Consider the following 19,714-nt stretch of genomic DNA (forward strand, 5'->3'; position numbering starts at 1 on the left):
TCCCACTCCCCCTGCTTATGTTCCCTCTCTCTGTCAAATAAATAAATAAAATCTTTAAAAAAAAGAAAAAAAAAGTTAACAGTCCTAAAGCAATGGACTGAGCAAACAAAGGATCTGGTAGAGGAAATGCTCAAACTACGATATTCTATCTGTTACTGAATGAAGGGCTGCCCAATCCTCCTATAGGCAGAACCAAGATCAACATGTATAACTTTCAGGAGTCAGATTCAAATGCAATCTAAAAGATTTCCAAGCCCAGTGCCTGGGTGGCTCAGTCAGTTAAGCATCTGACTCTTGATTTCAGCTCAGGTCATGATCTCAGGATCGTGGAATCGAGCCCTGTGTTGGGCTCTGGGCTGAAGGTAGAGCCTGCTTAGGATATTCTCTCTCCTTCTCCCTCTGCCCGTCCCTGCTCGCACTCTCCCTAAAAAAATAAATTCCCAAAAATATATATAAAATATAAAAGATATCCAAGCCCTTAAAAGAAGCAACCACATGGACCACACTCAAAATATAAGCTGTCTTTTTCAAGCATATGCTGACTCACCAAAAATCATAGATATGACAAAAGAAACTAAGACTAGGGGCGCCTGGGTGGCTCAGTCATTAAGCATCTACCTTCGGCCCAGGTCATGATCCCGGGGTCCTGGGATCGAGTCCCGCTCTGCGGGAGGCCTGCTTCTCCCTCTCCCACTCCCCCTGCTTGTATTCCCTCTCTCGCTGTGTCTCTCTGTCAAATAAATAAAATCTTAAAAAAAAAAAAAAAAAGAAACTAAGACTATTTGTGAGAAATAGGCTTAGATGACTTGTAATTTCCCTCTCAACTCAGATTCCACATTTTCTGTCCTATAGAATAAAAACTGAATCAAAGCCAAGAAAGTAATGATTACAGTTAGAGAATCATCTAATAAGAAAATTAAGTAGCAGATTTTTCTTTATTGTTCCTAACTTTTCCTTACTCTAATATAATTCTAATTCCATGTAACTAATTTCAGCATAAAGCTGAAAATGACCATCCAGCTTTCTAGTGCATGCATCATGTTAGGAAGCATATTCAGGCAAACAAGTCTGGGTTTTTTCTTTAGATTTTATCTTATTTTATTTATTTTTATGTAATCTTTACACCCAATGTGGGGCTCAAACTCATGACCCCGAGATCAACAGTCTCATGCTCTTCCAACTGAGCCAGCCAGGTGCCCCTTGGGCAAATAAGTCTTGGAAATTGCAACCTCACTGGTCTTGCTTACATATGTAACAACTTTTCTAGTTAGCTGACAAGGTGCTTCATAGTTATTTTGCATTACATTTTTTTTTTTTTTAAGATTTTATTTATTTACCTGACAGAGAAAGACACAGTGAGAGAGGGAACACAAGCAGGGGGAGTGGGAGAGGGAGAAGCAGGCTTCCCATGAGCAGGGAGCCCAATGCAGGGCTCGGACCCTGGGATCATGACCCGAGCCAAAGGCAGACACCCAATGACTGAGCCACCCAGGCGCCCCATGCATTACATTTTTTTAAATCTCAAAAATACGCACCTCCACCATACTCTTTAGAATGAGATGCAGCACGTGATTCATTAATGTCATTCTCCAAGTGACCAGCTTCATAACACTACAAATAAACAAAATGCAACAGATTTACAGAAGAACAGAAAATAAACCCTTTATATTATATGCCAAATATGAACTATTATCACAGATACAGAAATCCTGGCTGTTTCTGACAATTAAATAAACAGTATTAATAATAATGGGTTGAACAGAAACTACACAGTGAAAAAAAGACATCAAAAACACACACACAAAAAAGCTCCAAAAGACTCATACAAATACACACTCCTTTGGGGTGTGGGGGTTAACCAGAGAGTCCCAATATATCAAGCAGATACAGAATGGTGCTCTGATTGAAGTGGCAGACAAAGAGAAAGGGTATATTTCCAGAGACCCACCATCTCAGTTCTATTCCATACCACCCTGCATTTAAAATCTATCTTCTTAAGACTGCATTTATAGCCATTAGATTTTACACAAACGTATTTGATGAATTCTAAATATTAAAAAGCTTTGAATCAGTGCTCACTTCAGCAGCCCATACACCAGAAAGCTCTGAATCATGGAATGTCTTTCTAATTTAATTGGCTGTAGATTAATATAAATGAAAGCAACATTAAAACTCAAAACAAAACACTCAGACATCAAGAGTAATTTCCTACACATTTTATTCCCCTACTACTAATGCTTGTATGAATTAGTTCCAGTCCAAGCAAGTGTCTTCTACAATAAAAATATTCTTCAGCAGGAATGTCAAACAAAATTTAGTGGCCACAAAAAGTCAACATAACAGATGCTATTCTTGCTATAAAGTTCCTAAATTTTGAGGTCAAAACAAGCTAAAATACAGCAGTGAATTTCCAAATGCTCATTATACACATTAATCAAATCATTAACTTATGTATGTCAATTATATCTCAATAAAACAGGTAAAATATCATTCACTAAACTGGCCCTAATTCTTATTTTCTTTAAAATTTGTCATTACCTCACCTGTAGCAGTAATGCAACAGCCTTACATAATTCACCTTGTATAATACTACTAAATTTATCACCTGATAGCAAATGTTACTTCCATGCAAAATATTCAAATGAATCATAGTTTCCTTGTCCCTTACCATCCACCTCTTCCAACAATCTTGCAAGTGGCTAAGATTTGAATAAGACAAAGTCAAGAGAGAAAGCACTGCAGAAGGAAACTATCACAGCCTTACTAGGACAGGTCTTAGGAAATGGACTTTGAGAAGAGTAAAAGACTTAAAGGATATAATGCAGACTTTAAAATGAGGTACAAAAACACGAATAAATTGAGTTTTACAATTACATGCTAATCCAGATGGGTGAATAACTCACAAAAACAAAAACTAGGATCCTCAATATAGGATTAAATGATAGAAGCCTGTTATAGCTGATGAAAGTCTAAAAACTCTATATTTGATTTGCTTACAATCTGCATTTTTCCTTTAAAGAAAGAAAATTTTAATAGGAAATCTGTGCACCCTAACAACTGAATTTCTAACACACTGAGTTACTCCTCAAACATATGGGCAACAGGATGTTCCCTAAAAATTAATATCCAGGAAAGTAACCTTCTATTTCCATCTACTATTTAATGATGCCTTCTTGGCCAATAGAAACGATGTTTGCAAACTCAAAAGCTTAGGTTCAAATGTTTCTGCCTGGTTTATAAATGAGCGGAGTCTTTTCTGAGGTGTTATGCAGACAAGGCAACGGGATAAGAGTAGGTTAGTGGCCCACAGAGACAGAGGTGAGGTAGAAAGCAGGTGAGGTTTTAATCCCAGAAAAAAAATGACAACACACACACACTACAGTCAATCTTAAAAGCTCTTTTCATTTTCACTTGAAAAGAACATCTAAAACCAACTGATACTCATATCCACAAAAATGCAAAACAGCTTCTCAATATAGGAGCTCTTAGACCAAACAAGTATACTCTGCCATTCTGTAATGTCTTTGTATGTGTGCATCAATGTTGCTAAGTATTACTAAAAGATTTGTTTTTAAAATCCCATATTTACATATGGTTTAATCATATTTTAGAATTGACTAAAATAACATACCTTTTTAGAAAGGCCAAGGTCCCCCTTCTTGGGCATAAATCCAGGGTCTAAATCATTGGATTCAAGAAGTTTCTTAGTTGGTTTTCTCTGACGTTTACTTTCATAATTTCCTGAAATGCATGTATCTTTTCATTAGATGATTTAGAAACTAGGCACAAACTAATTAAAAAAAATTTATATGCCACAGAAAAATGAATCACCATATTTTTTATGTTTTCCTCCTCATCTTCTGGGGAGGGGCAGGATAGGATTGTATTTATTTATTCTAAAATATTAGTTAACATGAAAAAACAGGAAAACAATTCTCAATACAAACACAAACGAATCTGAAAATGTTCTTACGTCTGTGGGTGTGTCTGTGTGTGTATCATCAAAGGACTAAGGGAGAAATCAAAAGGGCAGAACTATCTTTATAATAATTAATTGATAGTAAGGACAAAAAGAGAAGTGAGGTGGGGTAGAGCCTGAATTCCGGGCATAATAGGACCAAGATTAGAATTTTTATTCTGCTCCTGAACAAACAAAAAACACATTTACTTTGTAGGACTGTTCTTAAGAATCATATATAAGAGCCTAATAACAGAGTTTGGTACATGTTAAATTACGAAATAGTAACTATCTTTACTATTTTTAAAGTCTTTTTGATTCTGTCTTACTTGATTAATAAACACAATTGGGATACTTTTTTTTTTTAATAAAAGGAATATCATCACAAGCTATTGTTGGGAATATAAAAAAGTTACATCCAAAATTTTCCTTGAGTGACTACAATATTAAAAAATCAGAAGGTAGGGCGCCTGGGTGGCTCAGTTGGTTAAGCGACTGCCTTCAGCTCAGGTCATGATCCTGGAGTCCCCGGATCGAGTCCCGCATCGGGCTCCCTGCTCAGCAGGGAGTCTGCTTCTCCCTCTCACCCTCCCCACTCTCATGCTCTTTCTATCTCATTCTCTCTCTCAAATAAATAAATAAAATCTTAAAAAAAAAAAAAATCAGAAGGTAATTAGAGACAGTATGTTTAGATTCAACTCACACCAGGTGACATGTATACAAAGAATGATAAAGTGAAAAACAATTGGTAATTAACTTAAAGGGAATATTTACACTTAGCTACTTACAATGTATCAGGTAAATTACATTATGATGTCCATTTTATAAAAAAGGAAACAAGTTCAGAGGTTAAACAACTTCCTAAGTAACACAAGAATTGACAGAGCTAGTATCTAAAGCATAAGTTTCATGTGTTTATTAGTGTGTAGAGCCCCTCCCCCAAACCCTGCTATCCTAAGTGTTGACTCACATGTGTTTGATCAACAAACATGAAGAGTAACAGTGGAGTAAGGAGAATTGTTTTTAAAACATGTCTTCTGGACAGTATACCACCAATTCATGGTCATTAACTATATCCAATTAGCCAGCACTTTCAGGATTTCCCAGGACAAATGTGGGTAGCTTGCTGTACAGAGATTCACTATTGGTTTTTCATCACAACATGCTAAAATCATATCTACTTACATTCTGAGACCCCATCCCCATCTTACCTGGTGTTTTAACTAGCAATTCCTCAGACTCAAGGGCAGGCCGTGGAGAGACTTCCGGAGCCACAGGCACAGACAAGGTCAGCTGTGGCAACTCAGCATGTCCACCTCCAAGTTCTGACTGAGCCAAGGGCCCTTCCAAAAATGGAGCCTCCCTTTCAAGAACTGGAGGCTCTTCTTTGGTTGAAATCAAAGAATTCTCATCCACCTGCTTGTTCTGAGCACTAGATCGACATCGGGCTAAAAGGCTTTCCTCTTCACAGCGGGAACTTACCTAAGAGCAAAAAATAAAAGTAGACTCCATAGACCAAAGTTGCTATAATTTCAGTGTCAAAAAGAGTAATACACTTAATGAAATTCTGACACATGCTACAACATGGATGAACCTTGAAGATATTACGCTAAGTGAAATAAGCCATACACAAAAAGACAAATATTGTATGATTCTATGTAGATGAGGTTTACCTAGAACAGTAAAATTCATCAAGACAGAAAATAGATTGGGGGAGGCTGGGTGGCTCAGCCAGTTAAGCATCTATTGGACTCTTGATTTTGGCTCTGGTCATGATCTCAGGGTCATGAGATCGAGCCCCACACTGGGCTCTGTGCTAGGCATGGAGACTAAGATTCTCTCTCGGCCCTCTGCCCTACCTCTCCCCAACATGCATGTGTGTGTGCGCTCTCTCTCTCTCAAAAAAAAAAGAGGAAGAAGAAAAGGAAAAGAAAATAGAATGGTGGTTGCCAGGGGCTGAGAGGAAAGTGGGAAGTTATTTTTTTTTCTTTCAAAGATTTATTTTTATTTATTTGAGAGAGCGAGAATGAGAGAGAGAGAGTACATGAGAGGGGGGAGGGTTAGAGGGAGAAGCAGGCTCCCTGCTGAGCAGGGAGCCCAATGCGGGACTCGATCCAGGGACTCCAGGATCATGACCTGAGCCGAAGGCAGTCGCTTAACCAACTGAGCCACTCAGGTGCCCCGGGAAGTTATTTTTTAATAGGTACAGAAATTTAGTTTGGGAACATGAAAAAATTCTAGAGATTATGGATGGTGGTGATGGTTCACAACAATGTGAATGTACTTAATGACACAGAACTGTATACCCTAAAAGTGTTTAAATTACAAACTTTGTTATATATATTTTACTATAAATTTTTAAAAAGGGAAAAAATGCAGTTGAGATATACTAAAGCTATAAAAATTCATTAATGCCAGTGATAACCTTCCCCACCCACGAAAAGATTTCCTAATATGTCACCAGTAAAGCAGCTAATAATGAATTCCCAATGTTAAGTTAGTAAATTTATAGGAAAGAAATAAGCATTTATGCTTCCTTTCATGTATATCAAGACAATAAAGTGTTCAGTTAATGAGAGAGTTCGGCAGCTAATAAAAGTAGAAGAAATAATAAAATCTGAAAGTTTTCATTTTATAACCCCTAATAAAATTATTGATCCAGACAAGGATTCTTTGACTGAAAAAAAAAATTTTTTTTTTGAAAGATTTTATTTATTTGACAGACACAGTGAGAGAGGGAACACAAGCAGGGGGAGTAGGAGTGGGAGAACAGGCTTCCCGCCGAGCAGGGAGCCCGATGCAGGGCTCGATCCCAGGACCCCGGGACCATGACCTGAGCCGAAGGCAGACACTTAATGACTGAGCCACCCAGGCACCCCTCGATTGAAATTTTTAAAAACCATCAGGGAAATGGTGGATAGAGAAGAGGACATTCTTTTGAAGCCAAAGTAATTACAGATATACTGCTTCATTTTTTAAAAGATTTTATTTTTTTTATTTGATTTATTTTAGAGAGAGCCTGCAAGCAGGGCAGAGGGAGAGAAGCAGAGAAGTAGACTTCCTGCTGAGTGCACAGCCCAATGCAGGGCTTGATCCCAGGATCCTGAGATCATGACCTGAGCTGAAACCAAGAGTGAGACACTCAACTAACTGAGCCACCCAGGCACCCCCACATATTCCTTCTTGATCAAAGGGAACAAAATGACTTAAAAGAAAGGAAATCAGGACTCTGGACAGCTTCTAATGCCATGCAATATATGACACAATAGCACCTACAATTTAATCTAGCTAAAACTGTTTAACTTGAATCCATCAAATTGTTAGTTATAATTTCCACATAACAAGGGAGATAGAAAAGTTTAGTGAAATATATGAAGAAGGGCGCCTGGGTGGCTCAGTTGGTTAAGCGACTGCCTTCGGCTCAGGTCATGATCCTGGAGTCCCGGGATCGAGTCCCGCATCGGGCTCCCTGCTCGGCAGGGAGCCTGCTTCTCCCTCTGACCCTCCCCCTTCTCATGTGCTCGCTCTCTCTCTCTCATTCTCTCTGGCTCAAATAAATAAATAAAATCTTAAAAAAAAAAAAAAAGAAATATATGAAGAAGCAATCACACAAATCTAGAAGGGGATACTGTAAAGGTATCTCATTACTTAGATAGATAGGGTCATGAAAAAAGGGGGACTGTTCTGGATTTAAAGAAATTTAAGAAATCTAACAACCAGATAAAATGTGTAGTCCTAGAATTAATAAACCAAATGTAAAGGTTAGAGGACAAGTGAGGAAATCTGATATGGAATTGTTGTTATTAGATAAACTGATCTTATAAGATGCAGTAAAATTAAATCATTTATGAAGGAAAATGCTCTATTTTTTAGAGGTGCATATTATTTAGGGATAGAAGGTAAAATGTCTCTAATTCACTGTAAAGTAACTGAGCTTAAAAAAATTGAATTAAGGGGGGTGCCTGGGTGGCTCAGATGGTTAAGCATCTGTCTTCAGCTCAGGTCATGATCTCCAGGTCCTGGGATTGAGCCCCATGTCTGGCTCCCAGCTCAGTGGGGAGTTTCCCTCTGACTCTCCCCTTGCTTGTGCTCTCCTCTGCCCGTCTGTCTCTCTCTCTCATGAATAAATAAAATCTTTAAAAAAGAAATTGAATTAAGGGGTGCCTGGCTGGCTCAGTTGGAAGTGTCTGCAACTCTTGATCTCAGGGTCATGAGTCTGAGCCCCACGTTGGGTGTAGAGATTACTTAGATAAAAATTTTTTTAAAAATTGAATTAAAAAATAAAGCAAATAAGGTATCAATAGCATTTTTTAAAAAATTATAATCCTGGGGGTTTCGGTGGCACAGTCAGTTGAGCCTGATTCTTGGCTTTGGCTCAGGTCATGATCTCGGGGTCGTGAGATCGAGCCCCACATGGGGCCCATGTTCAGCACAGAGTCAGCTTCAGACTCTCTTTCCCTCTCCCTCTGGCCCTCTCCTACATGCTCTCTCTCTCAAATAAATAAATCTTCTTTTTTTTTTTTAAGATTATTTATTTATTTATTTGACAGAGAGACACAGCGAGAGAGGGAACACAAGCAGGGGGAGTGGGAGAGGGAGAAGCAGGCTTCCCGCTTAGCAGGGAGCCCGACGCGGGGCTCGATCCCAGGACTCTGAGATCATGACCTGAGCCGAAGGCAGATGCTTAACGACTGAGCCACCCAGACGCCCCTCAAATAAAATAAATCTTAAAAAAAATAAAAAATAAAAAATTATGATCCTACCATATTTTATATTCTACAATTTTAACAAATATTTTGTCATAATAATATTCCTAAATCATTAATCTCTGAAAGCAAAGGGCGAAAAAAATTTAAATATACATATACTACTCACAGTGCATAGAGCCATTTATACATTTCATGTATATTCTAAGTAGTGCCAAAAGCTGGTGGTAAAAAATGGAAAAAGCAAGATCCCAGTTAAGGAAATTATTATCCCATGCAGACAAAACATGATATTGAAGGCAAAACAGCAATATCCTAAAAGTACTGATGAAAAGACTATTAAAATGTTGGAACAAACCTTGTGCACCTGTTCCTGCACCTTCTTTTGTTTTTTCTTAGGAGCAAATATCTGATCATATTCTTCTGTATATTCCAGAAGCCACTTGCTTGGCTTCCTAAGGCGTTTCTTCTCTGACCGCACAGCTAAAAGAGGAGAAACAAGTTCATATTAACCAAAATGTTAGAGGAAAGCCCACTGCTTTCATGCAACCATCCCTGTACTCTCAGAGGTACAGAGATGGGAAACTCTCAAAAACGATCTGCTTAAGCTCTAAGAGGCTAAAAGTGATTTCCTATGGTTTATCACATACGGAAGTTGAGGGGGGAGATTGAGAGCAACTTTTGTTGCTCTATACACATATACACAGCCCATCTGAAGTTAAGGGAAAGATAAAAAAAGATTAAACTGAAATTAACTAGTGTCCCCCCCATAGTGACAGATACAGCTAACATTAAAATATAGTCTAGGGGCGCCTGGGTGACTCAGTTGGTTAAGCGTCTGCCTTCGGCCCAGGTCATGATCCCAGGCTCCTGGGATCAAGCCCCACGTCGGGGGTGGTCCCTGCTCAGGGGGAAGTCTGCTTCTCCCTCTCCCTCTGCCTACCCCCTGCCTCATGTTCTCTCTCTCTAATAAATAAATAAAATCTTTAATAAAATAAAGTCTAAATCAAGCAAATTCATAAAATATACCATAAATTATTTTAATAACACCTCTCTGGATTACACAGAATACTAGACAGATATTTCAGATAGAATATTTACCTAATCAGTACTACCATGTGAATTTCAAAAGCACTTTACACACACTTTGTACCATAGTTGTGAGTTTCACATTAGAAAACTGAGGAATATTTCTAAAGAGAATCATTAAAAAATATAATTAATTATATGTATACCATTACCTCAATGACATAAAAAGCCTATGGCATGTATGCCAAAGACAGAAAATAAGATAAAAATACAGAGTTCGGGGTACCTTTTAAGAAAAAAAAATTGTCATGTTTTATGGTCAAAATTTCAAAATATCATAGCATTTTTCTTTGAATTAATGGTAAAACAAATATCTATTATAATTTCCCAATAAAACTTTGTCCCAGTTTAACATGCTATAGTGATTTTATTAGGTCTTTGGGAGCAAAAGCTAATGCATACAGAATGTAGGATGGTCTACTCAAGAGGTTATTTCATGACCCAATAACCTCAGAGGAAACTATTTCTGCCTCAGTTGAATGAGGAACACTGGTGTTCAGTTGAGACCAAAAGGAAAAGGTCAAATCATAGGCACAGTAAACTTGGCAAAGGCTTTTACTACTTAGATAGCACATATGGAAAAAAGTCATAAAACTGTTAGGATGAGATATGAAAAATAATTTTTTTTCTAATTCTAACTACTGTAATTTCATAGCAATAAATAGTAGTAATATACCACTTAGTTTAACTATTTAAATCTAATATAAAAGGAGTTGAAAACTTATATTCACCCAAAAAACCTTCACATGGATTTTTAAAGCAGCTTTATTCATAATTACCAAAACCTGGAAGCCACCAAGATGTAGGTGAATGGATAAATCAACTGTGGTATGTACAGACAATAGAATATTATTCAGCACTAAAAAGAGATGAGGTATCAAGCCATGAAAAGACATGCAGGACGCTTAAATGCATATACCAAGTGAAAAAAATCAATGTGAAAGGCTATATATACTATATGATTACATACATATATTCTGGAAAAGGCAAAACTACGAAGATAATAAAAAGTGGTTACCAGCGAGTGGGGGGGGGGAGTGATAGATAAGCAGAACACAGAGAATTTTTATAGCAACGAAGATACTCTGTATGATACTATAATCATGAATACAAGTCATTATATATCTGTCCAAACCCAAAGAATGTACAACACCAATATGAACCCTAAGGTAAACTGTGGACTTCAGGTGATTATAATGTGTCAATGTAGATTCATCAATTGTAACAAATGTACCACTCCAGCGGTGGGTGTTGATAATACGGAAGGTTGTGCATGTGAGTGGACAGGGAATATAGGAAATCTCTGTGCCTTCTCAATTTTGCTACAAACCTAAAACTGCTCTAAAAAAATAAAGTATTAATAAAAAATAAAAAGTTGGGACACCTGGGTGGCTCAGTCGGTTAAATGTCTGCCTTCAGCTCAGGGCATGATCCCAGGGTCCTGGGATCGAGTCCCGCATCGGGCTCCTTATTCCGCAGGGAACCTGCTTCTCCCTCTGCCTCTGCCTCTCTCTCTCTCTCATGAATAAATTAATAAAATCTTAAAAATAAATAAATAAATAAAATAATAAAAAGTTAAAATGATAGAGGCTGAAACAGTTATCAAAATTATATACCTACAGGCTCCCAATGTAATTATAGGGCTTGTTAAACCTTTCAACCAATGCAATTTTCCTAACTTCTCAGTTTTAGACAATAAACCTGTAAGTGACCCAAACTGGCGAGTTCTTCCCAAGCATTTCAAAAGAAGTTAAAACCATCAGCTAAACAATTACTTAAAATGTTCCCCTCAAATAATAATGTTTAAAAAAATCTCTCCTGGAGAAAAGAAATAAGCCAAAATACATCTTGAAATAAGTATATGCATCTGTACCTGTGACAGTTAATGGGTAGTAACTTTATGCTCTGAGGCAAACAGATTATGCCTTTAATATATTCCCATTAGATAGTATCCAAATTTTCAAACACCAATGACATTTTTAAACCAAATAAGACCAAAGAAATGATAGGGAATAACATGGGTTTACTATGTGCATGCAAGTTACGGTTCAGCCATTTAATATTCATGAATTTCTAATCTTCACTTCAAGGTAAGTTATGACATCACCATTTTATAAAAAATGTAACTGAGAGGTGCCTGGCTGGCTCAGTCAGTAGAGCGTGCTACTCTTGAACTCAGGGTTCTAAGTTGATCCCCACATTGGGTGTAAAGATTACTTAAAAAAAAAGTCTTAAAAAAAAAAATAAGTAACTGAGGCTCAAAGAGGAAAGTGCCTTGCCTAAGCCCACTCAAGTTAGTCCATTACTTACATGGCAAGTCCATGATTCCAACCAAAATCTCTCCATGCTCCAAAACCACCGGGTTCTTTTTACTAGAACAGATCCCTATGCTATCACATCATCATATCCCTTTATCCTATCCCATCCCCCACAGCTCCCATCCATTACTACCTCCCCACATTAATTAGATCTCATTCCTATACAGGTTATATTATATTCTCTGTCTTCTCAGAAGGTTCCATGGGCTAATCCATCCCTTCTTTCCTCCTGAAGCTGCTGTCCCCCATTCTGTCTTTGGGTTCACTTGTCTCACAGAATAAGTTCTAAGACTAAGTTTTAGTCCTTCAGTTCTTTATTTCCTTAAGACCCACAAGAAAATCAGCAAAGAGCACAAAAGACTGGAAATTAATGTAAAAACTATATCTGACATACTACTAGGTTCCCGCACAAGTACATACATTGCAGGCAACCCTCTCGGGTCCCCTCCCTCCTCGGGAGCTTTGTACTATCACTTTGCTATGCTCAATAAACTCTGTTTTGCTGCCCCCCCCCCCCAAAAAAAAAACCCACAAACAAAAAACCACAAGTACATACATTGTTCCTCACCAACATTATATCAGACAATTCTTTAAAGGTTTAGGGTTTGGCAAGCTACCAATAGGACTATTTTAGTAAATAAAGTTTTACTGGAATACAGCCATGCTCATTTATTTACCAATGGCTTATGACTGCTTTTGTGTCACAAAGAGTTAAGAGTGACAGAAGACAGTATGGCTTGCAAAGCCTAAAATATTTACTATTTGTCCTTTCAAGAAAAAGATTACCAATTACCCCTCCTAAATGTACAATAGGGTAACACGCTGTAAATGAAAACAGCCTGTCCACAATTCAATGACTTAAAACCCAAAAGGTCTCCTGGCTGTTCCTGAGCTTCTGTTTCTTGCCCTCTTCAACCACACCTGCTACCAAAACCCCCTTCTCCCACCTATGTTCTCACCTAAACTAGACTGCTCATCCGGTAAAACCACTTTTGAGTTGAAAGAAACTAGAGAACTAACTCATCATCTCCAACTACTCTATAAATGACCAAAAGGAAGTGGCTTGCCAAATCAACATAAAGAATATCAAGAATAAAAGAGGAATATGACCTTTTGGATACTAAAGGGAAATATTAAAAGGTAGAAAATTACAAAAGCTAATAGAGAGATGAGTAAATCATGCAAACCTCAATACATGGCACAAGGCAAATAAGGAAGAGCAGGAGCTAAAGTATGACCATCATTAAATTTCTTGGCAAATACACATCAAGGAAGGTTGGTCCTAGCACAGGGCCAGAACCTGTTGTAAAGAATGGATATAAATTGCTCATACAGGAAAGTTTAGCAGTATCTTTTTAGACTACAGAGTGTGTACATAAACCAGCTAAAATAATAAAATATCCAAAAAGTTAAATCAACCCCAAATGTTCACCAACTGAAGAACAGATACATAAAATGTGGTATATCTGTGCCCTGGAATACTATCCAGCAATAAAAACCAAATATTGATATAGGCTACAATATGTATAAATCACAAAACCAGAAATATTATGCTAAATGAAAAGAGCAAGGCACAAAAAGTCACATATTTTATGATTCCATTAATATGAAATGTCCAGAAAAGGCAAATGGGAGTGGGGGTAGGTAGTGGTGGATTAGTGGTTGCTGGGCTGGGAGTACAAACAGACTAACTATAAATGGGATAGAAAAATCTTACTGGGTAGAAGAAATGTTCTAAAACTGATTTATGAGAATGGTTGCACAACTCAACAAAGTTACTAAAAATCACTTCCTTATGCACTTAAAATGTGTGAACCTTATGGTATATAAAGTTGACTATATTCAACTATACTGAATAAAGTTTTTTTAAGACTAAATTACAAAGTTTTCTTTTTTTTTTTATCAAAATGGTGAATTTTCCTAAAGGACTACAGTACTAACAGCAATATCACTCCTCACTAACACATTATTAGCCCTTGTCATACCTCTACTTTCCTAGATCTGAAATCTCAGAAGCAAAACGTTAAAAGGAAAGGGGTAAAAGGGCAAAAATCCAAACATTTCTTCATAATAATAGTTAAGTCACTGAGTCCAACCTCCGTTGAAAATAAAATGTTGTATAAAGTGTTTTAAAAATTTGTCAGCAAAGCTCTGACAAGACTGTGAAGAACTACAAACCAAAAACTAACAAAATAATAACCCAGAGAAATAAATATAGCACTGAAATGGATTTTGTCCTGAGGGCTGTTTTGTGATCCTGCTAAAGAATAAGGGGGAGAGGGCGCCTGGGTGGCTCAGTTGGTTAAGCGACTGCCTTCGGCTCAGGTCATGATCCTGGAGTCCTGGGATCGAGTCCCGCATCGGGCTCCCGGCTCGGCGGGGAGCCTGCTTCTCCCTCTGACCCTATCCCCTCTCATGCTGTTTCTCTCTCTCTCTCTCTCAAATAAATAAATAAATAAAATCTTTAAAAAAAAAAAGAATAAGGGGGAGAAGTTTAAAAGAGAATAAACTAGTGCCCCAAAGGACTCTATCGTCAGAGTCACAACAAAGCAAAAGTACACCATGTCCAAACCTCCAGAAGACCACAGGGAAAGGTGCTTTGGCACAAAGCAGAAGGGGAGCAAGAGGGAGAATAAGTCCTTGAGAAGCTGTGATTGGTCCTCCTGTGTATTTGCAGTTCCCATAAAAAAATCAATGTAATTAATACATCATGTTAACAGAATAAAGGGAGTAAAAAAGGAATCATCATCTCAACAGACAAAGAAAAACCATCTAACAAATGAAGTATATAAGGGAACTTTCTCAACCTGAAAGGCCCATCTTTCAAAGTCATAGCCAACATCACAGTTAATGGTAAAAGACTGGATGCTTTCTCCCTAAGATCGGGAACAAGACAAGAATGCTTGTTCACGGGACGCCTGGGTGGCTCAGTCGGTTAAGCGACTGCCTTCAGCTCAGGTCATGATCCCGGAGTCCCGGGATCGAGTGCCGCATCGGGCTCCCTGCTCAGCGGGGAGCCTGCTTCTCCCTCTGCCTGCCACTCCCCCTGCTTGTGCTCTTTCTCTCTCTGACAAATAAATAAATAAAACCTTTGGGAAAAAAAAAAAAAGGAATGCTTGTTCACTCCACTTGTGCTTAACACTGTTCCAGAGGCTTTAGCTGAGGAATTAGGCAAGAAAAAAAAATAAATAAAAGACATCCAGATTAGAAAGGATGAAGTAAGATTTTCTCTATTAGTTGATGACATGATCGTGTACAAAGAAAATCCTAAGGAATTCACAATAAAACAATCAGAACTAAAAAAAATGGGTTCAGCAAGGTTGCAACATGCAAAATCAATACACAAATATCAACTATATTTCTGTATACTTGCAATGAGCAACCTAAGAATGAAATTAAGGAAACTATTTCATTTATAAGGAGCATCAAAAATGAATAAAAATTTTAAAAACAATAAAATACTTAGGAATTAACTGAATAAAAGCCCAAGACTTACACACAGAAAACTACAAAATATCATTGAAATAAATGAAACACAACTAAATTAATGGAAAGCCATCCCTTGTGTAGAGTTTAGAAAACTTAGTATTATTAACAATGGCAACACTGCCCAAACTGACATACAGATCTAGTACAACCCTTATCAAAATCCCAGCTGGTTTTTTTTGCAGCAATTAACACACTGGTCCTAAAATTAAAATGGAAAAGTGAAGATCCAGAAAAGCCAAACAAACTTGAAAACAGACAAAGCAGGAGGACTCATACTTTCCAATTTCAAAACTACAATAATTAATTATTGTAAAAATAGGGTAATTAAGACTTTGTGGTACTGACATAAAGAAATATATATCAAAAGAAAGGAGTTGAGGGCCCAGAAATAAATCATCACATTTATGGTCAAATGATTTTCAGCTAAGATGCCAAGACGATTCAATGGGAAAATAATATCCTTTTTAACATAAATGGTGCTGAGAAAACTTGATTAGGCAATGGTTCCTCAGACATGACACCAAAAGCACAAGCAACCAAAGAAAACACTAGACTTCATCCAAATTAAAAACACTTGTGCTTCAAAATATATAAATCAAAAATGTAAATGGTAAACCCACTAAATGGAAGAAAATATTTGTGAATCATATCCAATAATACTTAGATCTATACCAAGTAAAGAATTCTTAAAATAACAGCTTTGGCAAAACATTCTGGCAGTTCTTCAAAAGTTTTATATATATATAATTACCAAATGACCCAGCAATTCTGCTTCTAAATATATAAACAGTAGAAATGAAAACACAGCCACACAAAACACTGCACACAAATGTTCAAATGATACCATTATTCATAAAGGCCAAAAAGTAGAAACAATCCAAATGTCTAAGTTGATAAAAGAATAAAATATGGTTTGTTCATACAATGGAGTATTATTTGGCATTAAAAAGACACAAAAGGGGCGCCTGGGTGGCTCAGTCGGTTAAGCGGCTGCCTTCGGCTCAGGTCATGATCCCAGGGTCCCGGGATCGAGCCCTGCATCGGGTTCCCTGCTCTGCGGAGAGCCTGCTTCTCCCTCTCCCTCTGTCTGCCGCTCTGCCTACTTGTGCTCTCTCTCTCTGTCAAATAAATAAATAAAAATCTTAAAAAAAAAAAAAAAAAAAGACACGAAACAGGAATGGCCTGGGTGGCACCGTCGGTTAACCATCCGACTCTTAGTTTCGGCTCAGGTTGTGATCTCAGGGGTATGGGATGGAGCCCTGCGCTGGGCTCTGAACTCAGCCCAAGTCTCCTTGGAGTTTCTCTCTCTCTCTGCCCCTCCTGCTTCTGCACGCATGCGCACCCACTCTCTCGCTCTCAAAATAAATAAATAAATCTTAAAAAAAAAAAAAAAAAGACACAAAGAAAGAGTGACATAGATGCAAGATGGCAGAATTGGAGCCCATACACAATTTCCCTCACAGGGACACCAGAGTAACAATGAACACATCAAAATACCTTTGAGTACTCTAGAAACCAGTTAGGAAGTTGCACTACCCCCAGGCAAGTCAAAGTCAAGAACTATAGGATCAAAATGGGTTAAAAAAAAAAAGAGCAAATTCACGTTATCTGAGACTTCCACTCCCAATGCAGGCACAGATGAGCTCCCCTCATGGATTGGTGGGGGAGGGGGGAGTTGGGGATGGGGAGTTTGTGGCCAACATACCAGCTTTTCACAGAGCTCCCAAGAGATCAGACTGTCTAACATGACCAGGACCACTAACAGAACCCACACAGTTTGGATTCCTGAGGGCTGCTGAAAACAAGGCAGAGAATGGGCAGCACGCTGAGGAACCAGATGGCTTGCAATGAGGTAGTCAAAGGCCAGCACAGTTTGACGAAATCAGAAGGTACTAAACTTATTCTTCTTTGTACAAAAAAAAAAAAAGGTTCAAGAGTGGAGCCAGCATTTGGCAATCTGGATTTCTGGAGAACTGGCCAAAGGACTAGTATATGTCTTGCCTGCTTTTGAGAACAAATGGGGAACCAGTACTCTTTGCATACCTGGGAGCCACTGAGAATGAAAACAGTGGGAAGATTGTTGCAGTAACACAAGCAAACCTTCAGTACTGCAGAAAAACCCTAGAGGGAGCAAGATTACAAGCCCCTGAAAAAGAAATGGCAGCATTCCCTAATTAGGAAATTACACATACAAGCCTAGAGAAGCCCAACCTCCAAAAAAGGTTCAAGGTCCTTACAATATCCCTCTGAAGTGATTGGTGAAAGCCTTTCCATGTCTGAAGCCAATCCCTAAAGACTAGAAGTGGCTGGGGCGCCTGGGTGACTCAGTCGTTAAGCGTCTGCCTTCAGCTCAGGTCATGATCCCAGGGTCCTGGGATCGAGCCCCACATCGGGATCCTGCTTGGTGGGAAGCCTGCTTCTCCCTCTCCCAGCCCCCTGCTTGTGTTTCCTCTCTCGCTGTGTCTCTCTCTGTCAAATAAATAAATAAAATCTTAAAAAAAAAAAGACTAGAAGTGGTTGTTATTCAAATGCGTAAAACTGGGGGGGGGGGGGGAATCACCAAGCACACAAAGAAAACAGGGAAACTTGGCCCTAATCAAAGGGTCGAAATAAATCTCCAAGAGTGCCTGGGTGCCTCAGGTGGTTAAGCATGCGGCTTAGATTTCGGCTCAGGTCATGTTCTCAGGTTGTGAGATCAAGCCCCCATCTGGCTCTATGCTGGGCATGGAGACTGCTTAAGAATCTTCTCTCCCTCTCCCTCTCTCTCGGCACCCCCACCCAGCAACTCTAAAGACAAACAAACAAAAAAACCCCACATACTTTGGAAGATAACAAATATAAATATATGTGCAGAGCACCCAAATATATGAAGCAAACACTAACAGAACTGACAGGGGAAATAGTCAATAATAGTGGAGTATAATATCTGGCTTTCAATAATGGATATAACAACCAGACAGAAGATCAATAAAAAAATCAGAGAATCTGAATATCACTATTTATCAAATGGACCTAACAGACATATACAGAACACTCATTCCACCTCATAGCAGCAAAACACACATTCTTCTTAAGCACACATGAACTGTTTTCCATGATAAATCACGACAGACCACAAATCAAGTCTTACAAATTTAAGAAGACTGAAATCCTACCATGTTATCTTTTCCAATCACAATGAGCGGGAACTCTAGCAGTTGGAAAACTAGAAAATCCACAAATGTATGGAAATCAACAAACTCCTGCACAACCAGTGTGTTGGAGAAGTCCCAAGAAAAATTAGAAAATATCTTCAGACAAACAAATATGAAAATACAATATACCTAAACTTATGGGATCCAGTAAAGTAAGTACTAAGAGAGAAGTTTATAGCAGGAAGCACCTACATTAAGAAAAAAGATTCCAGGGTGCCTGGGGTGGCTCAGTCAGTTAAGCATCTGCCTTCAGCTCAGGTCATGATCCCAGGGTTCTGGGATCGAGTCCCGCATTGGGTTCCTTCTCAGTGATGAGTCTGCTTATCCCTCTCCCCTCTCCCTCTCTCCCCTGCTTGTTCTCTCTCTTAGAAATAAAATCTTTAAGAAAAAAGATCTCAAATCAACAACCTAATTTTTACACTTCAAGGAATAAGAATAAATCCAGAGTTAGCAGAAAGAAGGAAATAATATTAGAGCAGAAATAAAACAGGAAATTAAAAATATCAAGAAGACTAAGCACTGATTTTTTTAATGATCAATAAAATTAGAAAGTCCTTAGCTACATTAACTAAGGAAAAAAACACAAATAACTAAAACCAGAAATTAAAGAAGAGTCATTTCAACTGATACCACAGAAGCAAAAGAATTATAAGAAACTACTATGAACAACTGCATGCTAACAAACTGGATAATCTAGAAATGGATAAATTTCTAGAAACATACCAAGACTGAATCATGAACAAATACAAAATTTGAATTAGGAATTAGTAAGGAGATTAAATCAGTCATTAAAAACGTCCCAAGTGAGAAAAGCCTAGGATGAGATGGCTTCACTGGAGAAATCTACCAATCATCTAAAAAAGAATTAATGCCAAACCTTTTCAAACTCTTCCAAAAACTGAGAAGGAGAGAACATTTCCAAACTCATTTTATGAGGTGAGCATTACTCTGATACCAAAG

At 38.1% G+C, this 19,714-nt stretch overlaps 1 protein-coding gene across 7 annotated transcripts in view; it reads right to left on the minus strand.

The window, feature by feature from the left end:
• NSD1 (nuclear receptor binding SET domain protein 1) overlaps positions 1-19,714 on the minus strand; it is a 146,428-nt gene that overhangs the window by 42,348 nt on the left and 84,366 nt on the right. For all 7 annotated transcript variants that reach the window (XM_064596501.1, XM_064596504.1, XM_064596505.1 and 4 more), the window contains 4 exons: positions 9,023-9,147; positions 5,170-5,440; positions 3,632-3,741; positions 1,536-1,611 (listed from right to left, as the gene is read on the minus strand). In XM_064596501.1, the coding sequence (XP_064452571.1) occupies positions 1,536-1,611; positions 3,632-3,741; positions 5,170-5,440; positions 9,023-9,147 (582 nt within the window). The remainder of the gene's footprint in view (positions 1-1,535; positions 1,612-3,631; positions 3,742-5,169; positions 5,441-9,022; positions 9,148-19,714) is intronic.

This window comes from Mirounga angustirostris, unplaced genomic scaffold, assembly GCF_029215605.1.
Source record: "Mirounga angustirostris isolate CCGP_5_RB_7025 unplaced genomic scaffold, mMirAng1.0.hap1 SCAF_7, whole genome shotgun sequence".
Lineage (NCBI taxonomy): Eukaryota > Metazoa > Chordata > Mammalia > Carnivora > Phocidae > Mirounga > Mirounga angustirostris.